At 39.4% G+C, this 20,122-nt stretch overlaps 1 protein-coding gene and 1 pseudogene across 1 annotated transcript; both read right to left on the bottom strand.

Moving 5' to 3' along the window:
* Positions 1-174: 174 nt before the first annotated feature.
* On the bottom strand, positions 175-8,927 carry LOC131245083 (uncharacterized). The gene is made up of 5 exons (XM_058244295.1): positions 8,627-8,927; positions 6,139-6,191; positions 2,504-2,674; positions 1,157-1,258; positions 175-445 (listed from the first exon to the last, which is right to left on the bottom strand). Exons 1-5 carry the CDS (start codon positions 8,820-8,822, stop codon positions 311-313), a joined length of 657 nt encoding a protein of 218 aa, XP_058100278.1. The 5' UTR covers positions 8,823-8,927; the 3' UTR covers positions 175-310.
* A 1,042-nt stretch (positions 8,928-9,969) lies between these two features.
* LOC131245082 (arabinosyltransferase XEG113-like) lies at positions 9,970-18,894 on the bottom strand (annotated as a pseudogene).
* Between the last annotated feature and the right edge of the window lie 1,228 nt (positions 18,895-20,122).

Here is a 20,122-nt window from a genome sequence, read left to right as displayed (position 1 = left end):
GTGGATAGCTACTTTTGCACAAGGTGTTCCTCCTGGTGGGGCCAACCTATTGGACAGATTGGATTTCCCAAGGGCTTAATAGGTTGGAAGCTATCCGTTGGGTTGACCATAACCTAGGGTGTAACCGGTTAGACTTAGGACCTATTTAAAAAAGGTCCGTTATGGACTTAAATCTTACCACCCCAAACAATAATAATACCAATCCAATAGCCCAACATCAACAGTTTTGTTTCTACATGCATAAAGCTGATTGTCTGGAAAGCATCGCAGAACTATACAAAAACCACTCAACGAAAAACATTCAAAATGATTACGATGAGCTGTTAAGGAAATGCGCCAATGCTTTGTCCGTGTCATTATCATACATGGCCAAGACTTCCGCAACATTCTTTGAAGAGAAACCCATCTCCCGAAGAAGATTGTAAGCACGCACAAACTCCTGAACCTGAAAAGTATTAATCAAGCATTCATGAGCTCTACACATGCAAGCAAGAGATTATTAGTGATTGACAAAATGATGGATCAACACGTGTACTGAACCACTGACAACCAACCAGTTGGTCAGTCAGTCTGCTAATTTGTCAATCAATCTCTTTAGGGTATGTTGGGAAAGAGGCTCAAATGCACATTCCACATGATAGTCACTTCACCCATTTGGGGAAATGGAATGCAAGTTCACACTGGATGGGCTGGGCTTCTCTAATCAATCCAGCCAAAAATGGCAATTGAGCTCATTTCTTGAAGTACATGAACATAGCAAGCATTGCCATTTGCATGTATGGCCATTTCACCCAATGGGACTTCATGGATTCCTCAATGCACCTTTATGTAATTGGTATGCTGCTATTAGCAACCAGAAATAGGCACTAGGGTTCTTTTTATATCACAACTGTGCCACTAATTAACATCAACATTTTTAAATTAGAAGGATCAAATATATTGTTACGGAAAATTCCAAAAAATAACCTTCATGGTTTCACAAGGTTGATAAGGTATCTCTTGGTATAAACAGATGGATAAACAAATCAATTCATAATGCTGATGGAAACGAGGATCCCACTGTTCATTGGGACAATGGTTGTAGGCACAGAACAGGAAGTAAACTGGCCTCTAGTTCTAAAATAAATAAAATTTGGAAGAAAAAGTACTATGTTACCTTAGTTGGATTATCACCATAGTTTGCAACAGCAAGGGACACGGCTTCTCGGCCAAGACCTGAAGCAACATACTTACTCACCAAAGGATCCGTGCCAGAGCCCTTCAACCAAAAATGACAGCAGATTAGACGTGGTTTGACAGTGGGTGCCATCATTGATTTTTAACGTACAGAAATCCAAAACGAAAAAAAGAAAAGAAAAGAAAGAGGAAAAGAAACAATACTAGAAGGTGCACAAACATAGCTTGCACGAATGTATGAGAAGGTGCACAAACATGAAATTGCATTGATAAAGATTTAAGGAATCTGAGATAGCACCCCTATTCTACAAGTCAAATAAAGAATTACATGACCCGCCCATTGTTATCTCCTTAATTGGATAATCAGTTTGCTTGAATCACCTTGGAGAATTTTTGGGAGAATGTTGCAGCCATCGATAAACATTGGACAGCATGCTATCATCTAAATAATGGGTATGTAACTATAAATATCTTAATTTGAATGACATCATTGCAGACCATGTTAAAGGGCTGCAATCACTTAGGTTGGGAAAGGGAGCCCAAGGAACTAATCCCAGTAAATCCACTTTAACCTTCTATTTCAAAGGGGCAAAACCAGATCCAAATGTCTTCTCCATTTGTAATGCAAGAAATGTTACCCACAGGAATAATAATAGAATAATCCACCTTTTTTTTTTTTTTTGGGTAAATGAACGATCCACTTCAAAAAATTGGGATCCCATCTACACTTCAACATTTTGTCAATTTTGTATAAAATAACTCTTAACATACTCTGAAGAATGTTTAATAAATGTTACCATAGGCAAACAGATTATGTAACATTGCTTTAGGGTGGACATTCGTTGCCCTCAATTAAAAAAAAAAAAAAAGGTGCTCCAATTGCTAGTTAGGGCTTATGAATGACCAGATCCCACCTAAAAACTTCAGGTGATTAAAGGAATGGATAGAACTGATGCACTGACACCTCCTTTTTGATGCCTTGATGCATTGACATTAAAAAAATATCAATGAGAATGCTAAAAAAGATGTTATTTCACAAGTTGACACTCGACAACACTACACAATGTTCCCGTAAAAATTAAGTTCAATGCTAACAGGCTAAAACAAAAGGCATTACTAGCCTACATTTTTTTATATTGATAATGATGAAACTCTTGACATAATTATGCATGACATATGCTGGAAACTCAGGCCATGAACAAAAACCTTCTCAATAGTATATAGACAAGATTCAAGGGTATCGATCATCATATCATTAGTACTGGTATCTGCACTGTAATAATAGTTAGCAAGTGGGAAATGGAAGAAGTTGAGGGAAATATCCTACCGACGAAGAAGTTGTCTCTGCAGTTTTAGATGAATGACTTTCCATGGCAGCAGCAATTCTATTCCAGTTCTGGCTCTCTTTCTCTGCCTCGGCCAGAATCTTTCGCTCAAAATCAAAATCAAACTGAAATGTGCTGCGTGGGATATCACCCACCAGTGGGGCCAGCTGAGGCTGAAAAGTTGGCATTTACCATACAAAATCAGATCAGGTCAGACAATATATTAGATCTTTTCTATGATGCCCTCTACAAACTCCGATAAAAAAAAGAAAAACCCACAAGAAATAGTTGCAAGCATTTACATACATCACTGGCTGGGGGGAAAAAAAGAAAGAAGAAGAGCATTTGTGTACATCCAAGGATCTGGATTTGCACGGAAATGTTCAAATTGAAGGTCAAGAAGTGAACATCACTCTAAAGCTGCTTATGTTTGTGGCGTTACACATTTACAATTGCTATAAAGTAGAAGAAACAAGCAAACTGACAACTTGTTCATTGATTCGAGGTAACCTGCTTCTTTTTAACATATGATTTCAAATGAAGAAGAATTGTCTCAAACTCTAAAGCTGCTTATATTTGTGGCATTCTTCATTCACAATTGCTATTGAGTACAATAACAAGCAAGCAAAAAGAGAAACTAGTTGTAAGCATTAAGATACAATTTCAAATGAAAAAAGATTCGCTGGAAACTAAAATTTGAGAATTATGCTCCAAGTGTACATTAAAGCCTTATAACCATTTTAAAATCTTTTGGGGAAATTATCAGAAGAACCGCATTGACCTCATATCACCGGGAGGATGGATTGCCAAGGGGGTGCATTCACTGTGAGAAACAGGAGGGCAGTACTGTGCATTGTGTTGTTTCACCAGGCAGGGAAGCATAGAAGCAGTGAAGCAAACATCACGTCCACGTCACGATAGGAAGTGATGCCAGAAATGTCAGAGATTGGGATTCTGAGTCAACAAAGAGGAAAAGATATAATGATTGTTCATTTTCTTAGTTCTGGCTGTAAAATTGTAAGGCTACGGAAGTGACCCTTACAAGCTACAGCTATAAAGGAAATGAGGAAATCACCCCAATTGAATGCAATCATGTTGCTGTTCAATCCTTGCCCTCAATAACTGGTACCAATTACCACAGTCCAGCAGTCAGTACTCAGTACCCCAAGTGTCCAGACAAGAGAAAAAGGAGAAATACTCTGCACCAAAGGATGGTTGAGATGTCTACTGGTGTTTCCAGTTGCCTGCCATTCCATCATTGCTGCAAATAACCTGGACTACAGAAAATGGTTGAGATTGTTGATCCCCAGGGACTGTAAATCAACAATCCATATGGGGCTTCTGTGCTAAGTTAACAACATTGCCATAGAATAAAATACACGATATGACTAAGTTAGGTGAATACTGTGCAATTATAAATTGAAACTAATATTATCCTCAATAATTTACTGCAGCGACACCACTAGAGCACAGGTTTGTTGTGCTAGAACTGTTGGCTTATGAAAAGTACATAATGGGGATCCAAATACCAACAAGTTCAATCATAAAGAGTAATATTTTTTATATATATTAAAACAATTAAATTTATAAAAGAGTGAAAAATGATGCATAAAGGCAAAACGTATGACTAAAGATATAAATAGCTAATCACCAGTCATGCCTACCTTGATTACAGACATAAGCAAACAAAATGTTTGGACTCAAAGCCAACACCCAAATCTCATAAAAGATAACTTCTATTGATCAGACTCAACCTGTTTCCCAAAGGATGAGAATTGCATAATCACTTCCCCAGAAAAACTAGAAGAGACAACACAGAAAACCTCTCTGATCACCAATGATTCTGTCTTATTGGAAGTTGATTTGACCGGTGACTGCACTACCCAACCAAATGTTGGAGATAGCTGGAATTACGGAGTGCATAAAATGCACAACCCAGGCATGTAAATGTTGTTGGCTTGTAGCTTAACCATTAGCCTGTTGCTGTTGGAGGTTTCCTCTTTTCGGAATTTGTTCCTTCTCTTCTTACGTTGGTAAAAGAAATATAAGTGTTGTATAGTGAACAGAACCCTTGGCCCTTGTACTAATGCCACACTAGCGGATGTGGCAAGTGCGATGCACGTGGAAAGAGACAAAGTGGTCTGCACTTTGCAAAATGTGGGAGAGAGGGCGAGGAGTATTTATACTATGGGATAGTCTCTCGATTTGGATATGGATCATAGGATCTGCCAATAACTTGACTCAATAAAATACTAGTAATTTTAGTTAGTTTATTCGGAGTTGTTAATTAATTCATTGTAGAACTGATTGATTGGTTTCTATTCCAATAAAACAAACTTATGTTTATAGGAAATCCTATGATACTCATCGCTTCGCATTGAACTGAAATAAGAGATTTTACTAAAATCACCTTTACGGTTGATACTCGGAAACTCTGAAATTGTTCATGTGGCATACATTAGCTTAAGAAAACCATCCAAGTTATTGGAAACACATTAGATAGGTCAAGTATCCAAAATTGAAATTGATTTGACATTTCTAATCTTTGATTAATAAGCATTTCTTTGTTGAATTTCGCCCATTGAATGTTTTCATTATGCCATCCATTAAATATCGACTAATCAGCTAGTTAGGAAATGAAATCAATATAATTTTCTATTTAAGATACATCTGATTCTAAGACCATGATTTTAAGGGTTTGATTTTCATTCATGATCTACTACTTGTATAATTGCTCAGTGCCTGTGTATCAAATATCTTACTCTGCCAAAGTATCAAAAAAAATTCTAGTCATAGAAAGCGAAGCAGGTCACCCACACCTGAGCAAATTATCTACAAACCCTCTCTTTATGCTAAAACCCTTCCCAAATTCTTTAAATGAGGTTCTGTCTCCCAAAAATTATTTGCCGAGGAATTTTTCCACTAGCTACTTATGTTAAGAGATAAATCTAATAAAAACCTAAAGTTTATAATGATTGTACCAGTGGAACTGGAACCCAAGGCTCATGAGAACCTGAAAATACCATTTTATGCACCTTGGGATAAGAGATATTCCCTGCTTCACGGCAGTACAAGAAACATTTATGTCCAAGACAACTGACACTAAAGCTAATGATATAAAAAATAAAACAAATCATAACAGGTTTACTGATGCGACCATCACTGGCGTCTTTTGGCTCACCAATAAAGCAAAGATAAATATTAATACGTGGGAGAAACAAGGAATATAAGGACTTCTCAAGTTCAAAAATAGATTCATCATCATATAGCTATTTCTCCTAAAGTACTAGCACGAGCTAGTAGCAAAAGCAAAGCTAGTATACAGCCGCTGCTATCTCTTCCTATATAGCATAGCTTCAAAATAGCCCGAAGCTATTGTCTTATAGAGCTTCCACCATCCCTATGCTAAAATAAAGGATCCACTAGAACAGCTAAGGTAGCTCTCCTGTTATAAAAGCAGAGAAGGCTGCCAAATAAGAAAGGCAACACAGGATCATCCTTACGTAAAAAAGATTGAAATGCATCATTCCATATCACAGTTCTCCGAATGGTCAAAAAAAAATGTTCATTTTAATTTCTTAGTGGCTCAAAGCACAACCTTTTACAAAGAGTTAAAGGAACTGGCATCAAATCTTACAGGAGAAGTTATTCGGTATTCTGGCTTTATTGCAACCCTGATGCCCAATCCTGCTGCAAAACAATGCATGAACTTTAATTTTCTATGGAACAACTCATAATCAAGAACAGAGTGCAAGTGTAAAAAATGCATATTAAGCCATTTAATTAAGAAAACATCAGCTAGAAAATGATTGCACAAAAGTTAGTCAAAACACATCATGTGTCACAATGTCACAATGTTCACTTGGAATAATTAAGAAAGAGGGGGGAACGTCCGCATTAGTATTTTAATCATCCATCTCAAACAGCACTGACACAAAATGAGCTTACACATCGAATTCTCACTTTAATTTCTTTGTTCTCCTTCAATAAAATATCATCTTTCAAAAAAATAATAATCATGGAATCTAGCTCTCCCAATGTATAACAGAAATTTTATCCTCACATGCTACAAAACATAGGGAGGGGAAAAACTAGGGTAGCTACCTCATGGTACATTTCATGAACCCATACCACTTCAGTGAATTTATTTGTGTCACAATGTTTCCCGTTGGTACCATGTCAGTTCATCAATATTTCTTAAGTTAAATAAAAATTTGCCAGCAACTTGTGTACTGACAACCATATTCCAAACAACTGGGTTCTTTGCTTTTAAATTAGTTCCATAATTAAAGTCCAAAGTTTTTCCTTTTACAGCAAATTGCTCAAAAAAACTGAAGAATTTAACATTTTATCGGAATTTCCCTTTCCAGATTGAATGGGATCACTTCGGCCAAAGCCCTTAAAAGATTTTTTAAAATTGTCCCTTTAGATCCGTTTTGAGTCTTCTTGGAAATTTTGGCTCTCATCTGTATTGGGAGCTATTATTCCTCATTACCGCCCTTCCCCTGCTGCTCCTTTCTCCCTTTTTTGTTAATAAAATTTTAGTTCTCTCAAAGAATTAACATTTTATAATTAAAATTGTAATTTTCAGAATGTGGAACAAATTTAGATGATCAGCTTTGTGATATAATTAACCAGAAGTAGAGACATACAGATTCGAATGCCAGACACTCTTAAGAATGTGTAGGAATTAAAAATTAAAAATAAAAAATTTACCATATCAACAACATGGATTCCACATTGGAAAACAGGAAACACCCAAATGTACCCTGAAGAAGATATCCTGTTCCCATTTGAGGGACATCTGGAACGAGACAGTGAAAACTGCATATATAACCTTCATCATATGAAGGATGTACCTTAAAATTTTATAAGCATCACATCAATGGTGATATGAACTTGCAACTAGCAAACCGATTCATGTGATTCTTGTCATGTATCTTATTTCCCCTCTAAACTTACCCGCATGTAGTCAAGATTTAGAACCTTATCCAAAAAAGTATGACTGCATTTGGATGCACTAATGAATTGAATTGTGAACATTCAGTTTAATAAAGAGGGAATAACAAAAGCTAGATACATTCCCCAATACTCATTATGAGGAAGTAGCCCTTATATTTGAGTTGTGTTTCGTTGGAGTCCAATGTGAAAGGAATGTGACTGTAATTTGGAGGCGTGATCCAAAACTAAGGGCCTGTTTGGTAGATGCTCATCTCATTTTAGTTAATCATAATTATGTATTAGATTTCATGATTGTTGGTGATCAATATTATTTTGAATCTTTACCAAAATGAAATATGATCTCCAATGCATAATTACGATTAATTCAATGAGATGAACTCATTTTTAGGTGTTTACCAAACAGGCCCTAAGGAAATTATAATTTAGTTACGTCCACAGTATTAGAATTATACTTGCAAATCAATCGCAATTAAAAGTTCACAAAAATGCACTACACGAATCAGATTTTCAGCCTAAATGATACAGGAAAAAAGAGGTTCATTTCTGTTGCAGCTCAGGATCAACAACATGTGCCTCCCCAATCCCCATTCAGGACCACATGCAGAGATAGTCTGATGACCATGACCATCCATGTTATGGGGCTGCCATGAATGGGCCACAGTAAGAAACTTATGCATAAATGACGATTTGGACCATCAATATGCATAGCAGAACACAGACCATGGAAGAGGAAATTTCAGTGGATCACAATCCGATTCCATAAATCAATGATCAGGATCATAGTTTCGGCATGATTGTTGGACCACCGGATATCCAATCCAGCACCCAGACGATGTGCAGCTCAAATTATCCAACCATCTCCGCATGTGGGCCCCACATGAGGAATTAGAAATGACTTAATTCACGTAACTAGAAATTACCCTGTTTCTCAAATCTACCTACTTATCGATCGAACGAAGATAAGAGTTCTTATGAAATTTACACCAGCAAGTTAAAAGAACGAGATAAGAAACCCTAAGAACGGAATCTTCAAAGCCATTTCAAATGAATATTGAGATTGACCAACCAAACGATTCGTTCACATGAGGAATTGAAAGATGGAATTCTCGGATTGAGGAATTCAGGCGTGGAAAAAATGGAAAGAGTGATGGGGAAAATCTTACAGGAGGACGATGACGAGGTAGGGTGGAGAGATGGGGCCCGACCGATGGGAGGAGGGCCCACAGGCTGCCCTGATTGCCCGACCCTTGGGTAGAAGGAGGCGGCGTGAGCGTGGCTTGTAGGACCCGTCGCTGGTCTGTTGTACATGGGCACATGGGAGTCGTACGGAGCTGCCCGGTTCCTGTAATCGTAATCCATGTAGACAGAGGGAGAGATCGATTCAGCCCGTTCTAATGGCGAACTGCTTTGAAAAGAGAGAGAGAGAGAGAGAGGATCTCTTCGTATTTACGTCGGTCCTGAATGAGTAGATTTACAGGAAGCCGAGTTATGACCTATGACCCTAAGCTCTGCGGGGCCCACCTTGATTTCTGTGTTATATTCACTCCGTACATCGGCCTATGTTTGGTCGTGATCTAAAAAATCAGGCACATCCAAAACTTAAGTGGGCCACATGATAAGAAGCGGTGGGGATTGACCGTCCACCATAAAAAACTTCTTTGGGTTCACGAAAGTTTTGGACCGGCCTCATGTCTGCCTTTTCCCTTCATCCAGGTTAGAATCACCTTATGAACGGGTTCGATGGGATATAAGTGGCTCGGGAAGTTTCAGTGGTGGACCTTCCCGTCCACCTTGTTTACGGTGGTGTGGCACAATTAACCTTTGGATCTGCCTCGTTTTTAACTTTTTATCAAAAAAATGAGCTGACGAAATAGATGGATGGAGTGGATCTAACAATGACATTACAGTGGGCCCACAGAGGTTAGGGTTTATATGGGATTCCCGTAACACGGTGACATGGAAGTCGCGTCCCGTGTCAACCTACGCTTTGAAATGGATTAACGGCCAATAATAGATGGCAAAAACTGATGGCTCTTATTGGCCACTCGTTGGACGGTCTGGATTAAAGTATATGTACGCACGTGTGCCTTGGATGGATGGAAATGATCCTTTTTTAAACGCTTTGCCCCACCACTGATGGGCCACATAAAAAAATTCCGTTGACTTCGTCAAAATACTACAGACGGATAGCTAAAAGCGTTGACCATCATCTGCATGCAGTGGGCAGAAGGCCTTAAGTGGGGCAATCACGATCACCCCATCATTGTATTGTGATCTCTGCACTATAGCCCATCCACAATGAGGGCACACCAAACGAACGGTCCAGATCTCCTACACAAATTCAATCAGAGAAATGAAATCCACCAACATACACATCCTTTCAGATAAAAAATAGAAATGTATCCTTGCACGTTCAAATCCAAAAACTTGAGTTACGTAAATTGCATTTTGGGTATGGCAGTGTTTGGGTGGCCATTGAATTAAATTGTAGTAACCAGTTAAACAGAATGGAGCTGACCATAGTGCAAAATAAATTCATCCTTTCGCAGTCCTATTCAAGAACTTGAGTTGCATAAATTGCATTTTGGAATTCTCCACTACTGTTAGTCAAACAAGTGTTACATTACAAGTATGCAGCTCTCTCTCTCTCTCTCTCTCTCTCTCTCTCTCTCAACTTGGTGTAACAGCTCAGGCTGTGTTTGGACGTGCTATTGAATTGAATTGTAATAACCAGTTTGACAAAATGGAAATTACAGAAGTCCAAAGAAATGAATCCTTTTGCATTCTGATTCAGGAACTTTAGTTACATAATTGCATTTTGGAACAATCCAAACGCTGAAATTCTCACTACTCGACTGCAAACAAGGGTCACGGTACAACTATGCATCTCTCTCTCACCTTGATGGAACAGCTCTTGATATGGCTGTGTTTGGGTGCACTATTGAATTAAATTATAATACCCAGTTCCACAGTGGAAGAAACCAAAGTGGCAAATTCCTCTCTTCTACTAAACTGGTAATTGCAATTCAATTCGCTAGTGCATCCAAACACAATGAATCAATTCTCAGCTGGGAATATGTCTACCGTGGGGGATGGTCATCTGCTGCAGTGTTCGGTGGGGATGGTTTCCATCCGGGCTTCTCATCCCAGTAGATGTCATAGTATATGTGACCAATGTGCCTCTTCAAGCAGCACCACATACCCACATACCGCTTCACCCGCTTCCTGAACTTTGCCTCTCTCACCTGATTGCAGTTCACATACTGTGATCACCCACCGCAGTATCATCAAATGGACTTGACTCACTGAGTCATGCAACCCACTTACCGTACATGTGGCCAGTGTGCGTGCCAATCTGCACAGTTGAAGTAATGGGTCCCATCGTAGATGTAGCATAGCTCGGGTTTCAAACACGACACTCATTTTACAATCTCAAGAGTGATTTTCACCCCCTTGAATCAGGACTTGCCAACCATTTTCTTTTTAACCATCCATTTGGGGTCACAAAGTGACTTTTGGCCATGGTATATCCACATTGGAGCCCAGCACTCGAATGGCCCAGATTGGCATGCTTGTTTGTCATTTGTGCAGTGGCTGGCTGAGCCGTGGGTTCATCTTAGTCTATCACAACACCAATATATTCTGACATTGAGGCAAAACCATGTAGAAAATGTATAAGAGCTTGCCTTGTCAGTAAAACCTTGGAAAGCATCCTCCATAGATGAGAACTGCAAGACCTTGACATCTTTATATGCGGAGAATACTGTTGTGAACTGCAAGATAGAATTTTCTGTTGTCAGCAACTTGAAAGAGCTGAGGAGATATTGCAGCAGAAAATGGCACATCTGTTGAAGAGCAAAAACCGCCTTGGTACACTGAAAATCAGTCCCTACAAAGATGGCCAAACATTTCTCAAATCCCCAAGATGGTGTTGAATGACTACCCGTTTGAATGTATCCCAAATCAGAATGCAGAAAATTTTGATATTCTGGCAGAGTGTGATGGATGATACTAGGCATTTAGAAATTACTTGGTCCCACTTTAGATGTCTCATGAACCAAAACCCCCCAACAAAATAATAATAATAATAATAATAAGTGACTATTTCAACAAAAAAGAAAAAAAAAGAATCAGAGGTTAAAAAGTTTACATATTAAAATGAATAATGTCCAATGGTCCTATTTTAACAAACAAGTGACTGCGAATCAGAGGTTGGGATTGCTCGACCAATCTGATTTTGGGATTGTCAGTTAGTGAGAATGGGTTCCACACAATTTAGCCAGTTTCATGTATGCACTGAGTGCCCGTGTATCAAACGTTGTATGCTGCCAGACTAATTAAATAATAATAATAATCACCAATCACATCTGGGTTTGATACGTGTGGTGAAACAGGTTAACATCCATCAGCTCCATGTGTTTTTGGAAAAAGGAACTTTTTATGGAAACTGCATTTGGAAAGGGTACGTTTCCTCAAATTGGCATCCAAATAACTTCAACTTGGACCCATGTTATCTAGATGGTGAACTGGGCAAAGAGAATCCAAGTTGCCCCAAAAATCATAAAAACACCCAAAAGAGTCCTAATTGTCCCTGATCGCCCATTCAAAGGCTTCCTACCAAAACCACCATTGAAGTTTTGACACAATTCATATTCACAGTTTCAATTTAAACATTTCATAATATCATGTACTGCCTATTAGATAAGGGACCATAGTCCTATCAAATGTTACAGACTTACAGTGAGAGGACTACGGTAGCCCCCATTGGCTGGAAGTAAGGACCCCACCCTGAGAAGTGCTGGGATCTGGGCACCCCTTATTCAGCAGCCAATGGCGGGCCAGAGTCCTCTCAGATAACCATTAGAGAACGTTAGAGAGGACTAGCAAATATGTTCTCATTTACAAATTAATGAGCAAAAGGAAACTGATCAGCTCTAGGAAACATGGGATGATCGTAAGCTTCAATTGTTGCAATTTATCATTAGAGCATCACATTAGCACAGTAAACTTAAATACCGTTTCTTCATTGCTGTGTTTGGGGAATCTAAGTATCCATGGTTGGGTTGTTTTATTGGATACATGACAATCTGCAGATCGCTCATCACAAAGTTGAACTTCCATCCATGACTCCTTCACCTGAAACCGTCAAGAAGAAAATGTTTCCGGTCATGAGAAAGGCTAGTGAAAAAAGCCCAACTCCTTACGATGTTTATATATTTTAAGTTTCAGATGGGATTGTACCCGATTGGGCAGTAACGGATTGTCAAGGAAAGAGTACTCTCTGAAATTGATCCCTGGGCCAAATTCCTCTTCTGGGTGTTCACTCAAGATGAATTTCAACTGTAGTCACAGCATAGCTACCCGTCAGATTCTTAAGCTTTGAAAGATTATTAAGGCTGTGTTTGGTTGCACAAGCTGAACTGCAAACATTTGGTCTAATCAAGTAGAGCTGACAAAGATTAATGATGTTTTCTAGAAATCAAATCCAACTTGAAAGTAACCTGATTGCAATTTGATGCCCAGCCAATATGTACTCAGAAATTATGATTTGGTTATTTCCACTTTACTAGACTAGCACTAGCAATTCAAGTTGATTTGTGCATCCAAACATGGCCTTCTCTTTGCTATCCAAACATCTCAATCTGTCCTATCAATGTAGAACGTTTTCACATTCCATTTATTTCCATTGGATTGGTGAAATCAAAACATGACCTTTAAGGAAATTATGATTTGGTTATTTCTACTTTTCTAGACTAGCAATTAGATTTCGAGGTGATTGTGTAATCGAACGTGCACAATGCATGCAAATGATGAGCGCATGCCTTAAAATGCAGTGACTCTTTAGCATCATTCTAACAGATGTTCTGGTCTAATCAGGTGAAATTGCAACTTACAGCAGCTCATTTGAGTAGTGACACATACCATCCATTCTCATAAACAGTTTCATTTACCATGTAAGCATTAATCAGTCACATACCGATGCACCAAACACAACACAGTAATCAAAACAAGCCCAAGCGGGCCCGCCTAGAAGTATAGTGCAGCCATTGTTTACATCACATGTGGGAAAATTCCCAACTCATATTTCGTTAATCAATCCTGGAAATGGCAATACCTCAAATACATGATCCAAGGGGCAGAGAAAAGGCTGTCTTGTCAATGTCCCAGGCAGAAATCCAGGATGTCGGGACCACAGTCTATCGAATCTGCACCACAATGGTGGCATCACCTGGAAGAAAAATACATTGAGAGAGAGAGAGAGAGAGAGAGAGAGAGAGAGAGAGAGAGAGAGAGAGAGACTTTGTTGAATGACATAAACTATAAACTGGGCCATGTCTAGAAAGTTACACAAAACACAGTATTTCAGCTCATCATCAAGGATTCAACAGTTCAACACCTGTATAAATCCTTAATCTTATATCCAGTCCATTAAACAGGATCCTTGAGTTAATTACATTCAACAGTCAAAGGGGTGAGATTTTGCTCTGCATTTCTATCGATCCCAATACTCATGGATAATAAATGACCAGACAAACACTGTACTAACAAGTAATTTGTTTTATCTAGAGTCTGTTAAAACTATACTATACATTGCTGTGTGCATTAACTATATACTGAAAGCATGACATGTTCAAATCAGATTTCGAAATGCATTGGGGTTCTCACTTGTCATCTTTTGAAATTGGAACAAGAGTGCAATATTTTCTCAGTCTAGAAATTGCAATTTAAATGGAAAACATTTTGAAGGCAGGCAATGGCCTGAAGGTTTGCAAACTTCTCACCAGTGTCCGATTCAACAACAAAGCAACAAAAAAGCGCTGCTCTGATCTGCTTCAACTGTATAAGCAAGGATGTTTCGAATAGAAGTGATTAACAGACATTAGTATTTTCTTAGGGTGTGCTTGGTTGCACCAAATATCATGATATTTCATGATCAATCAGTCTAATTGGTGAGAATTTTCATGATATTTCATAAATTTGGTGCAACCAAACACGCCCATACTGAGATATTTAAAAAGGAAAGTATTGAGACTAGGCTGATGGACGACCAATGCATACTTGGTAATTAATGAGGGAAAAGTGCGATTCAATTATATGCTCCCCATCTAGCAGCAGACTCCTGGGAATGCATGGTTTAAATGACAAGAAACCACCTGCACTAATTTTAAACTCAAGTTACAGCCATTGAGTTTTCCCTGCAACAAATTACAGTGTCATGAGTGTATACAAACACAAATAAATGGACTGCATGCGAAAAGGGAAGATCATCTATAACTCACACGGGAACCTCTCTTGCAACCCAGCTCAAGTGTCAGTGTGTAGGGCCTCTTAGCGGTGTATAAGGTGGACCTTGCCACGAAGATCACCTAGCTAAACAGTCAGGCCTGTCCGCTCATCAGATGTGCACCTGTAACGTCTCGGAAAAATCCATACAAGGACCTGAGTACCACCTCAGGTAGAAATCACCCAGGACCAAAACCTTTAGAAATTAGGTTAATGTTAGCAAGTGCTAAACTAGAGTGCTTATGAAATTAGCACTAATCACTTTAAATATGATCTGCAAGACCCAAACCGTGCAGTATCATTGACGCTACGTTACCCTGAAATCTAGAATCCATCCCTAAACCCGGTTGCTCTCGGGAGCACACCGAAACTCCGTATCGGACCTGGACCGCACGTCGAAAGTCCGATTACCCCGAAACTATACGGATATGACCGCATTACTGGACTTGACAACTCCCTCGGAAATCAAGTCCTAACTGTGTCTAGAAATGCACAACTTGAGCCCGGAGCAAAGTGTGTGAGAAACGTGAAAATATTTAGAAATAAAATCCGAATTTAAGTAATCTGAGTCGTGTCGCTTGCGGGCCAAATATAAGGATTCAGACCGTCAGAATCTGACCCAAATACACCCTCGGATCAGGAGAAATGTCTCACACATGTCGGTGTACTTGTGACCCTGATCGAGTGACCGTGACCGTTGAACTGAAACTGGTCCGCCACGGCTGATCTACAAACCCGATCGGAACGAAAACTCAGCCTGACCTAGATCCATGGTCAGGGAGCTTAAGTCCGACCGCACGTGGAAAAGGGGCCACCAGAAGTGCTCCGTTGGACCGGAACAGTCCGTATTTGGATATAACCTAAGTATGCCTTGGCCCTGGGGCCATTCCCATCAAACCTGGGCCTATATAAGGACCTTAAACCCTCTCCCTCTCACCCCATACGAATTTGAGAAACCCTAGGAGAGAGAGAAGAGAAAAGAGAAGGGAAAAGAGAGAAAGTGAGAGTGAGAGTTGGAGATTCTTCCTGGGATCCGATCCCGCTACTCCACGCACTCAATCGCCATTCATGTATCACAAATCCGGCGATTCCGACTCCGTACTTAGGTAAGAAAACCTAACCCTAACTTGTCTTAGGGTTTTCGACTAGCGTAATAGATGAATTAGCTAACCTATTCCCTGTTATAGGTTATTGTGGTGCCGTAGACAAGACTTAACTTTTAAAACTGAGTTCGCTACGAGTCTACCGGTGAAAGGTGCGGACTATAAATGTTTAGGTTATAGTTTTCAAGGCTTTCAATGTCAGTTAATGATTTATGACTGACTTGAATTGCTATCACATGCTTAGACACGTTGTTCCCGCACTTTACACATATATATGAACTATGTTGAATATTGTGTATTCTTGTGTTTGTTGAAATGTTTGTATGTGTATGGATTCTGGATATGGATTTGCCATGATTAACTGTTGTAGACATATGGTTGAAGTATATGTGACAATTCCTTAGTGAAAGGATTTGCCCTAATATATGCTATCACCAACATACGTCATGTATGTTAGAATATGTAGTCTAAGTGTTTGTAGAAATGTCTGAATGAAGAAGTGTGTAATAAATTGTACTTTATATGGGCGTTGAGAAGAGATTCTCAACTATCTTAACGATGTGTATGATTTCCTCCATGTAACTTACATTCTTCGTTTGTTTTACTTAGGGAGTACATATGTGTGAATTCATGTTTAAGTTGAAATCCATCAAATGCTCATATGCTAGTATGATTGGAATTGTTGATCCATTACTGTTCTGATTAGCTTGTATGATTATCTGTTATAATTTAATGTGTTTGGGACTACGGAATAGTCCAGGCAATCGGTAACAGGCACTGAATAGGTGGCTAAGGTTGTTTCGCCACATAGGACATGATCGATGAATCTGAGCCGTACTTGGGATGTCGGCAGTGGTTAGGCCACACGGAGTGTTTACACACTTCATGTCGATCAACTCAATGTGCGCTCGTACTAGTCGGGCTCGTCAAGTAACCCGATTGACCCGATGTATGTTCACTATGTATGGACGCTATTGCTTGAATCCAAGGTACCAAACTCACCAGTGAAAACCCTTTTAAACCTTGGTACCTCGATCCGCTAAGACTCATGAGCCAGGCATGGTGGTATGGGACACCGTGGTCGAGCTGTTGGCCTACGCTGGGGTGACGAGCCTCCCCGTAGTGACCAGTGAGCAACCCAGACTCGTGAGCCGAATACGGTGGTATGGGACACTGTATTCGAGCTGTCGGCCTACACTGATAAGGTGAAGAGCCCTTTGTAGTGACCTCGAGCGCACGCTAAGACTACGTAGAGGCGACGAGCCCTTACGCAACAACAAGAGTACAAACTAGGCCTGCACTGATAAGGTGACGAGCCCTTTGCAGTGACCTAGAACCGTAATATCGTATGAGATTTACTAGGATTGATGACCCTAGAATGGATCACCGTTTAGGAATTGATATAAGGGAGGTACCTTAGCTTCCCAATCCTGATGTATGAAAAGGACTAATAAGAACTTGGTAATCACGTTCATGCACCGCACTGCATGTGCCGTTTGGTGTTGGGCAGAGCACTGACGAAGTGACTGACATGCGCGACCATTAGATGAAGATCGCAGAGGGAGTGCAGGCGAGGGCATGCATCATTTATTCATACCATTCTTGCATTAATCAAAGTACTTAGGGATATTTGATTGTATTGTTTTATCATTACTGCTTGACTGAATTGAGAACATGTTTACCTTTGCTTTATTGTTCCACTGAGTTGATCACTCACTCCCATGTTACGGGACGGTGTTGTACACACCAACCAGACTCTGTCTTAGCTGCAGATGGAGACCCGACTGATGAGGCAGAGGCGGACTTCGTAGACGATGAGGATGCCTTCTCATATATGCAGTATTCAGGCGGGTTTGCATAGATCGTTCTGATCGGCGGGGCTTCAGGGTTATACTTGTAGTGGACGATTACCTTTTTGACATTTTTGTAATTTGAAACAATACATGTAATTATTGACCTGACAATGCATACATACTTTGGGGACCTATACTGAGTTATAATGCTAAACATATTTGAGTAAGTCTTCCGCTTGCATTTTATAACTATCCCTGGATTATGTATTGCTGATTTGGCTTAATCTTATTCATGTTTTATGCACTAATACAGACAACATTTAATCATCATTAAATATGTTGCATAAGTGATGCGTTGGAACTCGGGAGTTGGACTTCTACTCGACCCCGGATTTTCAGGGCGTGACAGCACCACATACAAAAACTATGGATGGCTTAACTCAAACCTGTGAAAGATTGGATTCAAAGTACAAGTGGGACCTGCATGATGAGTGGATTGCATGATTTATTTATTTTTGTTATCCAGATCATCCTCATGGCAGGACCCACCTTACACATATCTTGGATCCCTACACGTGACACATTGGCATGTCATCTGGGTTGCATCCAAAGTTCCCATGCAATGGGTTGTATGTGATCATTCCTCGCATGGGGAAGTCTTAATTATGTACTATCAACACGTATTCACAAGTAGCAATCTGAAGGAATACAATACACAAGCTACATTAGACCTTATGTATAGAGATTACCAGGCAAATCATAATATTCTGGTGGGTCATGGAAAAGCCTCGCTTCCTGTAGACGGTGGCGCTTTCCGTCAGTACCCGAATGCTGATATGTAGTATGTGCAGCATATGGTTCCAATCTGAGCTGTTCATACATTGCCTGTCTATGAAGTTAAAGGCTTAGAAAAATAGTGAACTACCACAGAAATGCAGATAGAGTCATTCCATGCTATTGAAAAAAGAAAAAAGAAAACGGTATATGATAAGTGATATTTGCATAAAGATTTTCCTAGGAAGAGTTAAATGTACCAAAACCCAAACTGTCAAAATTGCGGGTCCCATTTTGACTGGTAATAGACCCAAAATCACACTGAATGGGTGATCCTAACTGTTGGATTGGTGGCCATCAAATGGATGGTTGACACAAAGTAGAGTCAGTGGTCCAGATAGAAAACAAAAACCCATAACTTGGAGGCTAGGATTGCCAAATAATATGATTTTGGACTGTGACCCATTTACAGTGGGATCCACCCGTTGGATTTACTAGAGCACACTAGGACTTACCTGGACAAAGTATGTATGTCCACTGCAAAATATACTTGCAGGCAAGATTCCCAGCTTAAGGCTACCATCAAAAGCATAGAAAAGTCCGCTTTCTTCATCAATGGAAGGTCCCAAACTTTTGAGCATGAGTGGATTAAAACTCAACTGATCTCATAGACCGTCATAAGTTTGAATCATATCCATCCATTCCTTTGCAAATCTTTTTGCAGATTCTGCCGGTTGCCAGTAGAAAATTCCAACGTTTAAGTCACGTTTTACTGTGGAAGGTGAAAACCAAATTGTCTGAGCAAACTGAATTGTCTAAGCAGATAGATTGCTAAAACAATTATGTTGGATTTGAGATAAAAAAGAAGAAGTTAACGAACAAGATCTGTTCTAAAAAAATGTAGGAAAAGAAGTTACTCAGATCACAACCGAAACATGTAGCTCGTATTTTGGCCTTTGCTTACAAATATAAGGACATTTTTGCATCAGATTTTATGGTAAATTGGCATGTCATCAAGAAAAGCCAATCTTAAGGGGAAAGTGGCAGAAACAAAAAACAAAATCAAACATAATTTTCTGAAAAATGAAGATTTAATCTACAATTCAAGAAATGAAATAGAGAAAGGAAGTATTAAATTGAACTACAACAATCTGTTACCTTCCTTAGCATTCATATCAAATGATTAGTGTCACGGGTAATGTTGGGGTTTGGCCATTTCTGGCTCATTTTGTACATAGGAGGTTAGTACATAATGTACAGAGACTTTTGTAGTTGGCTAGAATCCTATAGATAAGTGTAGAGGTAGCTAGAAAATGGTAAATTTGTGTAGATATCTCAGGAAGGTTGTCTTTAGTGAGTTTTTGGTAGCCCAGAGAAGTGCAGAAGAATATATAACGATTCTAGAGAATTCTTGACCATTGGATATATGCCACATAGATTAATCGTAACCATTGGTGTTAAGTAGCTGGAAGGTTCTCAAGCCTATAATAGGGGAGTCCTCATTTGGGACAAACTCCTCGAAGTTGTAATCTTCTCTAAATAGTCTAATACAGCCACTCTTTTGGGTTATCTTACATTCTCACTAATTCCTTGGTGTCTAGTACTTAGTAGTGCAAGTGGATGATGGGCTGACCTGAGCAATGTTGAGGCATTGCACAAATCCAGCATGGATGAGGGTGCTAAGGAGTTAGTAATTTTGTGGTGC

Source organism: Magnolia sinica, chromosome 5, assembly GCF_029962835.1.
Source record: "Magnolia sinica isolate HGM2019 chromosome 5, MsV1, whole genome shotgun sequence".
Taxonomy (NCBI): domain Eukaryota; kingdom Viridiplantae; phylum Streptophyta; class Magnoliopsida; order Magnoliales; family Magnoliaceae; genus Magnolia; species Magnolia sinica.
Note: the sequence above shows the minus strand (reverse complement) of the source record. Positions and strands in the feature narration are given on the sequence as shown.